Below are 12,761 nucleotides of genomic sequence, written 5' to 3' on the forward strand. Positions count from 1 at the left end.
TACAGTGGTGGAAAAGTGTTGAGCCTTTGCATGACAGCGTGGGTTCAAACCCTGCTGGTAGCTAATCTAACATCTAATTTAACAAAGTCTATTATGTGACCAAAAAAGAAAGAAGTTGCAAATAAAATATAATGTTCAAATACTAAATCAAAATGCAAATATTGTTGATACCAAGCAAACAAAAAAGGAAACACAATTCAAATGTACATATAACATTCAAAAACATATATACATCCACACATACAAATACATCTACCATGCAGTAAAAATGTTAGTATGAATACAATATTTAAGCCCAAAAGAGACTTATCAAGAGATTAAAAAAAAAAAAAACCACAGGAAAAGGGAAAGAGAAAAAAAAAAAAGATGTAACTAAATACTATAAGATCACTTTATATAAAAAAAAAAATGAAATCGAAATATGAATGTCAAATTGAAAAATGTTCCCATGCAGTCGCACTAGGTGAAACCTGTATACAGCTATTAAATTTAATTAATTATTTGTATTCATGGTTTGGTTCGGTTCTAAGTGGTTCTACTAACATGAAAACTGGAACCAGAACCGGTATGAATGGTTTGGTCCGGTTCTTAAACCTACGTTGACATTTTTTTTTGTTAACACAATTTTTTATGATTTATTTTGTCGTGGTTTGATTCGGTTTGGTAGTTTCACGGTTTTTATGCCTACCCCTAAATGCATGCCATAAATGATATGAGCATTTTACGACAAGAGTATTTATGGCATGCATTATGTGCGCTGTTAGAGTAACTCCACCCGTTTTAAGAGGGTAAAGGTAAGGCAAGGGTAAGGGCAGTGAAATTGTCTTTAGTATTCACTTTAAACATTAATTGTCATTGTGCAACATCAGTTTAAGAAGAGGAAGGGCAATGACGATTACTATTCAATTTTTTTTCTTTTTTTAATTTGTATGCCTTGTAATTGTGTACTAAGTAAATTTGTTCTTTGAAATAAAACTCCCTATTTAACTCTGATAATTTAATTTTAAATACAAAGCAAACATAGCATTATAAACAAGCATAATTAATAAAAAAAAATAATAATTAAATTGTTTAAGTGTGTTCTTTAAAAAATTTGTGTTTTTTGGTAATTTTTTCTTTTGGGTTAATCATGACCGTTGATTTCTAAAATAAATTAAATCATATACACCAAATTGTGCCACACAGCACAACCTAAAATTTTTAATATTTTTAACGTTGGAAATCCAACTGCTAAGGGCTTTTTATCTTGTTCTTGGTGGGTTGCACGTGGTGGAGCCCAAGCTCTGTGCCGATGTTAGCAAGCAAAGCCCGCAAGTGCAAGCCCATGCATGAATAGGCAAGGCAGGAGAAAGGGCCTTTGGCCCAATTGCCTTCCAATTTTGGACCGGTGGAGCACTTTGTTTGGGCCAAGGCGATTAAACTCAATTGCCTTATCAATTGGGTAATGAGTGGAGATGCTCTCAAGTGTTTTTATGGCATGCAATGTGTGCCATACAAGGATAATTTTGATGTGGTGGGTGTACTTGGTAAGTGTGCCTTTCTACGAAGGAAAATACTAGGAAGATCATTTTTGTGGACTACATCATGTGGCGCTTGATAATTAGATTTTTAACTAAACTATTAAAGAAAGTATCTAACCATCACCCTCCACGTAATTTTGGTCACAAAATCGCCTAGTCAGTAAAAAAGTCGTTTGTAAATTGCAACATTCTCTCCATTCCAGAATTCCACGGATTTTACAAACACCAAAAATGATGTCGGCATTAATTGGATAACATAACCAGTCCTCCGCATCTACAAGATATTGAAATATTGAATCATAAAACTGCTTCTTTTTCCTCAATAAAATCTGCACTGGAAAAGTGGTCTCATGATGATCAGCTAGCTACGAAATATGAGATATAATCAAAACCTAAAACCCTACTTGATCGCCATAACATCTTTAGCGATGCCGTCTTCGAATCCACGTCCAGTATCCCCATAGACATTGTTCTCCTTGACGAGCTTTTTAGCCGAACCCGAAACCCTAAACGCCTTCTTCAATCCAATTATCAACCTCTCACTAATTTTCTTGGTCGATCTTGGAGTCCCCTTGCAAGAAGAAGACCAATTAGAAGTCCCTCCAGTTGTCTCGGCCGATTCTTTACTAGTGATAATCCGAAAACTAGCCGAAGAAGCAGATGCTTTGTCACCCTTTACAATCTTATTGTTCTCACTAGTGCCAAAATGGAAGCTCGAAGACCTACGCCCCGAGTCCATTAATATGTTTGTTTCCTGTTTCTCATGACACTCGTGCAGCAACATCTTCATGCCATTAAGTTCTTCCTCCAAACTTTGTATCCGCGAGCTTGTGGCCGCCATTGTGGCCTTGAGATGCGCAGATTGGCGGTGCACTGTGTCACGTTGAAGGAGAGAGCCTAGAGTGTTGACTGCGACGGGCTCTAATTGTTTGCTATTGTCACGGTGATGATGACCATCATGGTCGCGGTGATGAGGTTGGATTTGGGTATGATCAGTTACTGCTGCTGCTGCGGAGAAAATGGTGCGGCGAGTTTTGAGCTGCTCAATCAACATGGCTCGGACTATGAACCGGAGGGGCATTATGGGGTTTTGGACTGCTTCAAGGAGGAGTTGTGGTGAGAGCTTGCTGCAGTCAATTGAACTGCATATTTGAGTTTTCTCATCCTCTGTAATCTTTCCACTGTATCTCTGTGAAATGTAGCATTTTTTATATGGATACACAGAAGAAGCTATATCAACTGCAGAATTCTTTAGTTTACCTAACAAAACTAAAAAACTCCGATTCGGACAATACAATTCACTATATAGTTTTAAACAAAACGGCATAACACATACAAACTTAAACCTAGCTAATGTTCACGCTCCACTAAGTTCTAATTAGGAGGCTAATTTGACACTTGCAGTTTGCAAAGGACAAAGAAAGACATAGCATTAACAGAAGAAGAAGAAGAAGACAAACGTGAGGTGATTGATTGATGTCTTACCATAAGATAAAGATCAACGAGCTTATAAACAACATCGTGGTTTCCAAAACAGCGTTGGATGGCCTCCGCAACTATTTGAAAATCCTCTGGGCACACCGTTATAACCTCGTTCAACCAATCAGCACCGTTGTCACCCTCGCTCGACAGAGCCAACGCCTCAATGCACCTGCTAACAAGGAATGCTGCTGTTTCTGCTTCAGGAAGCAAAGACAGACACGAACGGAAGACAACAGATGCGTAATCTCTATTAACGGCAACTACTTGGCGGAAGTAGGTGTCTGCTAAGTGGAGCAAGTTGTCATCGCCATTGTAGTCGGTCTCCGTCATCTCAAGCAATTCCGCTGCTGTCCTTAGAGCAGCGACGTTGAACAGCGTTATGACAAGGTGAGCTCCGTAGCAGAATTCGGCTACGAGAGTGAATGTTTCGGCTGAAATGTTTAAAGGCATCGTGAAATCTGAGACTATTTCCGTTAGCTGACGTTTTAAATATGTGCTTCTTGATGTCAGAGGATCCTATAAATTAACAAAAACAAAATGAGAGATATAATTAGTATACAATCACTTTCATCAGTAGCTGGCAAATAATATGTAGCATTACACACACACACACACACAGAGATTCTTTTTTCTTTTCTGTGGTTCATTATCTGAATAGCCATCTTCCATTTATAGGGAATCTAAGCATTTTGCAATGGTAAGAAATAAAAAATTTATACATCAATATACGGTATATATTAGTGAATTTAATAGTTGGGCATGCGCTCAATAAGCCAACAAAATAAAACGAGGGAATTCGAGCCGCTTAAAAGCAACTGTATGTTTTCGAAAAAACTTAGCCGATCTACATCTATATGGGTGCTTAATTAAACTTATGATTATGCATTCTTTAATGGGTGGGTAATGTTAGGGAGATTAAATTTGTAAACAAAATTTACAAATTAAATGATGTGTCACTAATAGGAAAGAGCACGTTTATCCACGCTTAAATAATAATTCAATTATCAACTTTCATATCATTTAGTTTACAAAATTTTGTTTACAAATTTAGTCTCCCTAGCATTAATTAACCTTCTCTAATTAAGCGACAAATTTTCACTAAGAAAGGGATGGATGCGTAGTGTTTAGTTTTACAAATCCAATCGCTGGACAATTTGGAATACAATGTGTGTTTATATATGCGGCCAACTGGTGGTTAAAAAACCAATGGAAGTTCGTAACTTCATAGTTCACTATTGACACTTAATCCCAAACTTCTTGCTTTTGAATCGCACTGGGGAAGAAAAACTAGGGATGCAAGTGTGAGTTATGACAGTTACCAGAGCAGTGTGTTTACATACGTCCTGTGTTTACACGTTTGCATTCAAATTTGAATTTATCACTTCGTAAACCAAAATAATTTAAAGTAATGTTACACTTACCATATTTTTTATACCCTATTTGTTCCACCTCTCTAATAGAGGTAGGTGCCACCAACTAATATGAGTTTTGTCTCTATCATAGTAATATAAAAATGGGTGTTGTCTCTGTCATAGCGATACAAAAATATAACAAAAATAACATTTTTGATAATTTAATTTAACGTACCGGCGATATCGCCTCGTCAAAAAATAAAATAGGATTACCACATGGAGTAAATGGGGATTCTGTCAGTCTAATATAGCAAAAAAAAGTTTGCATCTCGTCCCTAAAATTTTTCCAAATCAAATAACCCCAATTTCAACTGTATGATTTCCCACAAATCCAAATTTCATCTTCTAATTGTTCAACCTGGCAAGACGAAAATGTGCAGAAATTGGAACATAATTTCATCGTTTTCTCTCAAATGGCAAATACTTTCTTGTCCTTCATTCTTTTTACCCATCTCCCAAAAAACCGGAAAAAAAAAAAAAAAAAAAAAAACCCATGAAAATACAAACAGCTTAATTATAATTAAGGAGGGGAATTGTCACAGACCTTGTGCAGATGGAAACATTTTCCCTGAACTCGGATTAATACTTCCGCTTTTTGCCCTGTTGCCCGAGACCTAAAAGTTACGCACAAAACAAAAACAAAACAAGAAATTATCAGTGTATTACATAATTATTTGTCACAAACGATATTACTAGTTTGAATCCGGAACGTGGTGAAAAGGGGAAGAATATGTAATTACCATGATTCTACTCTGGAGTGGAGGGGAGTGGAAGGAGAAGAGAGGGCAGGGGAGAGAGAAGGAGAAGCCGAAGAGAATTCATAGTCTTCTTCCTCGTAGATGGTCTCAACAACTCCAAGATTTTTCCAACCCCTCATTGCCTGCCGCTTAGCAGTTAGCAGCAGCCAACCTCCTCCTCTCCTTGAAAATCGCAGTTTGATTTCTGAACCCCCTTTTTTTATATTTATTTATTGGTATGCTGCTTTAAATGCGATTAGGGTTTTATGTTTTGAAAGGGTGAGGAATTCGGAAGAATTCGGAATTAATTCCTTGCTGCTTTCGTTCGTTTAGGTTTGTATATTTATGGCGTGCATGTGATCGCTCATAAATGCATGCCCAGGAAGAGCAAACAATTCACTCCTTTGCCTTCAATGCTGTTTTTACTTTTTATTCAATGGTAACAAAACTTACAGTGCTTTGGATTATAAAATATTTTGAAATTTTTAATTGTTAATTAATTTATTTATTTATTGGTATTTTTGAACAAGATCCAAATTCTAACAATTGTCATTTACCACTTAATACTACAATCTAGTTTCCTCTTCACTTGTAAGTGAGAGGTCTTAGATTCGATTCTCGTCAAAAGCGAATTTGAACAACATTATTGCTAGTTCATTATAAGGCTTAGCCTACTCCCACACTCCATTAGTATAAATAATATCGTTTATTCAAAAATAAAATAAAAATTCAAAGTGTCCCATATTCCGAAATACAATAAAAAGGACACTAGTTGGCTCTTACTTTCACCTAACTATAGATGAATACGTGTCTAAATAATTGAAATTATACACACAAATGGACACGTATATATATGATTTTCGGACATAAATTATGTTTTATCGTTGGCTTTAAGAAATTTCTGATTTGGACACCCTATTAAATTCTGTTTTGGTATTTCCTATCTCTGAAAACAGGCTTATTGGGCCGTGCCATGTGGTGAAAGCTTCAATTATGTCAGCCTGAAAATTGAGGTGGTCTTGTTTGCCTCGTGATTTTGAAAGTATTCAAAATTTCAAACTAATTTGTTCAAAAAAAAAAAATATATATATATATATATATTTCAAACTAATAATTTCACCAAATTGGTTAATGCAATAGATTTTTTGAAGGGAAAATGATTTTCACGTTTTTCTTCTGTCATTCTCTGAAATTATTTACATTTTTTTGTCTTCTAATTTATTGTTGATTTTTTCGGTCACGTATTTAGAAACAAGAAATAATACAAAGAAATAGTAAGTTAAAGATTAGATTTCTTCCAATGAAAATGAGCAAATGCATAATAATTTTTCGTGCAAATCAATTATACTATACTAAACAAAATACTAAATAAGAAGATATTTTATTTGGTCACGTATTTAGAAACAAAGACAATACAAAGAAATAGTCTTGAAGATTGGATTAGAAAAATGAGCAAATGCAGACTGATGTTTCGTGCAATCAACTGAGCTAAATAAAATACTAAATAAGAAGATGTTTTACTTTTTATGTACGTATGCGAAATTTAACTTGGAAAAATATGGGCATCATAGCAACAAAAGAATGTTAGTCCTTGGGTACTTTGGTATAAGGGAAAAAAAAATTAATAGTGAAACCAGTGGCGGAGAAAAATTTCAGAGGAAGTGTCTTTCACAAATGTGAACAATTGGCAGATAATAATTACAAAATTACTAACCAGAACATCATAATAACATAACCATTGATAATATTATCTCTTCACAACCATAATTATCTTTGACGAGTTTTCATACTTTCAAACCTTTGCATGATAACTTTGTCATCATACTACTAAAATTAATAGGGAGAAATCAATAAAAAATTCCAAGCACAAACATTTAAATCATAGGTAAGATAGAGGATAAAGACTACAAGTTGTAGAGAATTAAGATAGAGATTACAAATCCAATTGTTGTTGAATTGATTTGAATTTTGGTGAAATTTCTAAAAATAGGAAGAAGAATAGCTTTGTAGACATGGAGTCTATGATGCCATTAAAATCTCCAGTACCGAAATTATCATGGATTGAGAGCTCTTGTTAGTGGCCCTAAACTTTTGGTGACCAACCACCAACATGATGATTCTCTCGCTCGGCCCCATGAGCCCCATCGTCCTTGACATTTCAACATTTTTGCATTACTCAACACATCCCTAGTCGGCCTCCCATCGATATTTTGTTAGACCTACAACTGTTTAGTCTTCGCCAAGGATCACAAATAACATACACACACACATATATATATTTGAGCAGTCTGAGTATGATCATACCTGAGGATGCCATGATACAAGCAGCAAAACAGCTACACAGAGAGTGTTCTACTCACTGAGGAACCTAATATCCAAACCCTATCGATAGTTCTAGATCTTTTTTTGACATTATCTTCCCGTGAGCAGGGACACCTCCTATATAGACTTATAACCCCAATTGCATCCCAACTATCGTGGGATCATTAAAGCCTGAAAACCTCCATGTTTGTCAGTTGTTAAACCACAACTGAAGCACGCATTTAGTGTCCTACAAACAAGGGATTTTATCCTTTAAATGGTTTTGACTTTAATTAATTAATTCCATATATGATAGTCCTTATAATGCTCAGTGACAATTCAATAGAGTCCTAATATTCTTCCACTTGAATTATCATTGATCGTATCCTTTATCAACGTATTGAATCAAATTAATCCCTTAGTGATCACTTTTGTCAACACAACCATTAATCCCTTTGCATATCTGCCATAAATTATTTCAAAGAAATGAACCTTAGAAAATCTTATACATCAACTCGTACAAGCACCCTAAGATCACATCAGCCAAAATAACTTATGCATGATATAAGTACCGAAACAAATTCAAAGCTTTGTTTCCAAGCTCCTACTGATCAGAGCAATCCACCATTGTCAAGCTTTTGTTTAGCTCCAATGGAATGCTTATGATACCAAGCACATTTAGTATGAATCTTTCATCAGTCCACAACATTTCAATATATTGCATACATATATTTGTACATATACACAATAGCTGAAATAAAACCTCAACCGTTAACATGGTAAAATTCAATAGTACATGAATTCAAGCTTTATTTTTTAACAAAAGATGAAATCAAACGAAAGATAACTCTTACTTCCATACAGTAGCTGAATCAAAAGATTCAATCGCGCCCATGTTTGCCACATGATTCTTGAAAACTCCCACTGACAGAGGTTTTGTAAGAAGATCAGCCAACATTAGAGTGGTGTCAATGTGTTCTATAGACACCATTCTTGCCTTCACCTTCTCCTTGACTGATTGATACTTGACATCCATTAAACGAGCTGCATAAGATTTCTTGTTGTTTTTAGAGAAGAACACAGCAACTTTGTTGTCACAGTAAATTACAATTGGTTTCGCAATTGTGTCAACTATCCTCATTTCTGAAATAAGATTCTTCAACATCATGGCTTGTTGGGTTGCTTCAAAACATGAAATATATTCTGCCTGCATTGTTGAAGTAGCCAGAATCTTCTACTTTGCACTTCTCCAGAAATAGCACCTTCAGCGATTAGAAAAACATACCCACTCGTTGATGTTCAATCATCCTCACATCCCACAAATTCTGAGTCATAATGACCAATCACCTCCAACTTTTCAATCCTACCATATACTAACATGTAGGATTTGGTCATTTGCAGGTATTGAACAACCTTCTTGGTAGCAGTCTAATGATATTCCCTTGGGTTTGCTTGGAATCTCCCAAGCACACTAACTACAAAAGCTAAATCCAGCCTCGTACAAACTTGGGCATACATTAAACATCCAACAAGTGAAGCATAGGGTCTGTTGGACATGCTTTGCTTTTCAATATCATTCTTAGGACATTAAGACTTGTTAAACTTGTCTCCTTTGCTTATTGGGGCTTTACCTTTTGCACAACTCTCCATATTAAATATTTTAAAGACCTTTTCTATATAAGATTTCTGCGAGAGCCCTAGTAAGCACCTTTTCCTGTCCCTAATTATTTCTTTTCCAAGCATGAAAGTAGCATCACCCATGTCCTTCATTTCGAAAGTATTTGACAGCAGCCTTTTGGTTTTTATCAGCAAGTTTAGATCATTACCTGCTAACAAAATATCATCGACGTACAAGACAATGAAAATAAACTTGGAACCATACACCTTGAGATACAAACAATCATCGATTTTGTTCTCAATAAAACAAAAACCAGTGACTTTTTCATCAAACTTCATAAACCATTGTCTTGATGCTTGTTTCAACCCATATATCAATTTCCTTAGTTTGCATACCATGTGCTTCTTAACCTCATCAACGAAACCAGGTGGCTGTACCATGTGAATATTTTCATCGAGAACTCCATTAAGGAACGTCGTTTTAACGTCCATTTAGTAAAGCTCAAGATCAAAATGTGCAACTAGGGCAAGAATGACTCGAAGTGAGTCTTTTGATGAAACTAGGGAGAATGTGTTCGAGTAATCCAAACCCTCATTTTGTGTGTAACCCTTTGCAATGAGTCTTGCTTTATACCTTTCAACTTCCCCACTAGAGTCCCTTTTTGTCTTAAAAACCCATTTGCATCCTATTTCTTTGTGACTACTTCCTTTGCATTGGAACTTGCTGCACAGTAGTTTGTTGAGTATTATCTTGCATTTCTAATATTTTGGTTGCACGTCTTCCAATTCATGCTAATCCATGCAATCAGTATGACTTAGAATTCCCACGTCCCCAAAATCAATTGTGTCAGCATGCATTGGAATTTCTTTGAAAGATGACGAAACAATCAAATCTTCTTCAAAAACCACTTCCTTCAAACCTTCATTGCTAGACTGTTGATCTTCAATGAACCTAGCATTATTAGTTTCAAAAATCCTTGTGGATAAACTAGGTGAGAAGAATTTGTACCCTTTGGATTTTTCTGGAAAACTAATGAAATGGCAAGTCACTGTTCTTGGATCAAGCTTCCTTTCTGTTTGAATATACATCTTTACCTCTGCATAACAACCCCACACATAAAGATGGTTGAGGCTTGACTTCCTTGATATCCACAACTCAAAAGGAGTTTTATTCACTAATTTGCTCGGTACATGATTTGAAATATAGTTTGCCATCTTAAGTGATTCTCCCCACAAGAACATTGGCAGATTAGTCCTAATCATCATGCATTTTACCATTTCTTTCAAAGTTATGTTCCTTCTCTCGGCCACACCATTTTGTTGTGGTGTGCCGGGAGTAGTGTACTGAGCTTGAATGTCATCTTCCTCCAAGTATCTTGCCATTGGACCCTTTTGTTGCCTTCCTCAGTGTACCTGCCATAATACTCCCCACCACGGTCCGACCTCAAAATTTTAATTGATGTTTCTAGTTGCTTTTCTACCTCATTTTGATAAGTTTTAAAACAACTAGCCACTTCATTTTTCTCATATATTGAGTAAACATAAGCATACAGAGAAAAATCATCAATAAAAGTCACAAAATAGACATTTTTGCAAATAGTTTTAGTGGGGAAAAGACCACAAACATCTAAATGAATTATTTCCAAGAGTTTTTGACTTTTTGTTGATCCAAGTTTTTTTGTGTTTGTTAATTTACCCTTCCAACAATCAACACAGTTTTGCAGGTCAACAAAGTTTAACCTTGGCAATAGGTTCTCTTTAACTAGAAGTTCCAATCTCTTTTGATTTATGTGTCCAAGCCTCCTATGCCAAAGCATAGAGGACTTTTCATTAACCAATGATCTTTTACTTTTAAGAACTAATGACACTTGCATGCAATTTGGAATTGTAACAACATCACAATGTAATCTCCATAAATCATTTTCCAATAAACAAATACCAAGTAAAAGATTGAGATTACATTTCTTGAAAATCCTTATACTTTCATCTTCTCCAATGAAAGCATAACCAGTCTTTACAAGTTTAGAAGCTGAAATTAAACTTCTAGTTAAACTAGGAACATAAAGAACATCTAACAATTCTAATTCGAAATTAGTTGACAACTTGAGCTTTAGAGTGCCTATCGCCTCCACAGCCACCTTATTTCAATTTCCTACGTGAACTTCATAGACTTCATTTCTTGCAAATTCCCTTTGGTGAATCCCTGCAATGAATTGGTAATATGCACCGAACAACCAATGTCAAACCACCAAGAATTTGGAGGGATTTCAACAAGATTGACATTAACACAAACACAAACATTTTCAGTTTTATTTTCCCACTTCTTCGTTTTGGACAGTCCTTTTTGAAATGATCATATTCCTTACAAAAATAACACTTAACCTTTTCCATATTCACCCTAAAACCTTGAGGTCCCTTGGAGGAAAAAGTATCATTTCCAGCAGAGTGAGAAAAGTTAAAGGGTTTGCTTGGCTTACCAGAAAACACATTGTGCTTATTTCCTTTGTATGTGCTCACCACATTAACAGCCTCTTCTTTTCCTCGTTTCATCCTTGCCTCATTTTGGACATAAATTGAAATCAAATCATTCAAACTCCATTTTTCTTTCTAAGCATTGTACGATGTCTTCAACTGCTCATAACTCTCAGGAATAGAGTTAAGAGCCATATGAACCACAAAAGAGTCATCAATAGGCATTTCAAGATCACTGAGCTTTGCTACTGCCTCAACCATTTTCAATATGTGCTCCCTAACTGTGTGACTTTCATCAAATTTCAGAGTAGTCAGGGTTGTCATAAGGTTTCCTATCTCTCCTTTCTCAGAGACCTTGAACTTTGCCTCAATGCCTTTGAGGAAATTTTTTACTTTGTCATTCGCAGGACGTCCCCCTCTCACAGCTTCCCTAATTGATCTTTTTATCACAAGTAATGCCATGTGATTAGCTTTTTCCCATTTTTTCAAATTTCAACCTTTGAGCAACTATGCTAGTTGCATCCACTGGTGCTGGCTCATCTTCTTTGAGTGCCAAATCATAGTCCATCAGTCCCAAAATAATCTCAACATCTTGTCTCCATTTTTTGTAATTTCCTCCATTGAGCGGCTCAATAAAGGAAAAATTCAGGGACATGGGATTCACTGAGGATGCCACTACAATTTGTTAGTGAAACAAATAATGAAAACAACATGCAGTACAAGGTATCACCTTTGGGCAAGAAACACTTTACTACAAGTTTCATTAACATGGCTACTTAATTTAATATTAAACACCTTCATAACTCAGGTCTTTGGACAAGAATTAGATCAATTTAATATACTCCCTTTTTGAAGAGAGCAATATGTATGTTATGATAAATGAATTACAATATCCTGCAACCTAATTCATGCAACAATGCTTGACAAAATCCCATTTTGACGTGATCTTCTAAGCAATTGTGCATCAGTGCAAAGTCTTGTTCCCTTAAAATTCTTCAACTTTGTCCTGCAAGTACTGAGGGTTATATGTGATATGTTTAAACTAAAAATAGTTTTGAATCCAAGTAGACTAACCTTGCTCTGATACCAAATGTTAGACCTACAACTGATTAGTCTTCGCTAAGAATCACAAATAACATACATACATATATATATATATATATATATATATATATATATTTGAGGAGTCTGAGTATGATCATACCTGAGGATGTTATACA

At 35.5% G+C, this 12,761-nt stretch overlaps 2 protein-coding genes across 5 annotated transcripts; both read right to left on the minus strand.

Annotated features, from left to right (window-relative positions):
• Window positions 1-1,692: 1,692 nt before the first annotated feature.
• On the minus strand, window positions 1,693-10,004 carry LOC137748785 (Phototropic-responsive NPH3 family protein). 4 transcript variants are annotated; one of them, XM_088685008.1, is made up of 6 exons: window positions 9,979-10,004; window positions 5,363-5,392; window positions 5,155-5,323; window positions 4,959-5,028; window positions 3,006-3,518; window positions 1,693-2,709 (listed from the first exon to the last, which is right to left on the minus strand). In XM_088685008.1, exons 3-6 carry the CDS (start codon window positions 5,289-5,291, stop codon window positions 1,921-1,923), a joined length of 1,509 nt encoding a protein of 502 aa, XP_088541134.1. In that variant the 5' UTR covers window positions 5,292-5,323; window positions 5,363-5,392; window positions 9,979-10,004; the 3' UTR covers window positions 1,693-1,920. The 4 variants fall into 4 exon arrangements, with proteins under 4 accessions (XP_088541134.1, XP_088541131.1, XP_088541128.1 ...); XM_088685005.1 differs by lacking the exon at window positions 5,363-5,392; XM_088685002.1 differs by lacking the exon at window positions 5,363-5,392 and having other exon boundaries at window positions 5,155-5,334.
• A 1,672-nt stretch (window positions 10,005-11,676) lies between these two features.
• On the minus strand, window positions 11,677-12,003 carry LOC148698664 (uncharacterized). The gene has a single exon (XM_088678646.1). It carries the CDS (start codon window positions 12,001-12,003, stop codon window positions 11,677-11,679), a length of 327 nt encoding a protein of 108 aa, XP_088534772.1.
• Window positions 12,004-12,761: the final 758 nt, after the last annotated feature.

This window comes from Pyrus communis, chromosome 2 (assembly GCF_041283825.1).
Source record: "Pyrus communis isolate YQ-2024b chromosome 2, ASM4128382v1, whole genome shotgun sequence".
NCBI classification, from domain to species: domain Eukaryota; kingdom Viridiplantae; phylum Streptophyta; class Magnoliopsida; order Rosales; family Rosaceae; genus Pyrus; species Pyrus communis.

Bases quoted from the DNA above. Each gene is read 5' to 3' on its own strand.
- LOC137748785 (XM_088685005.1), bottom strand. From the start codon at position 5,291: ATGAGGGGTTGGAAAAATCTTGGAGTTGTTGAGACCATCTACGAGGAA. The intron at 5,029-5,154 runs GTAATTACATAT...CGTAACTTTTAG, and splicing joins CACTCCAGAGTAGAATCATG to GTCTCGGGCAACAGGGCAAA. The intron at 2,710-3,005 runs GTAAGACATCAA...TACATTTCACAG, and splicing joins TCGTTGATCTTTATCTTATG to AGATACAGTGGAAAGATTAC.
- LOC148698664 (XM_088678646.1), bottom strand. From the start codon at position 12,003: ATGGCATTACTTGTGATAAAAAGATCAATTAGGGAAGCTGTGAGAGGG.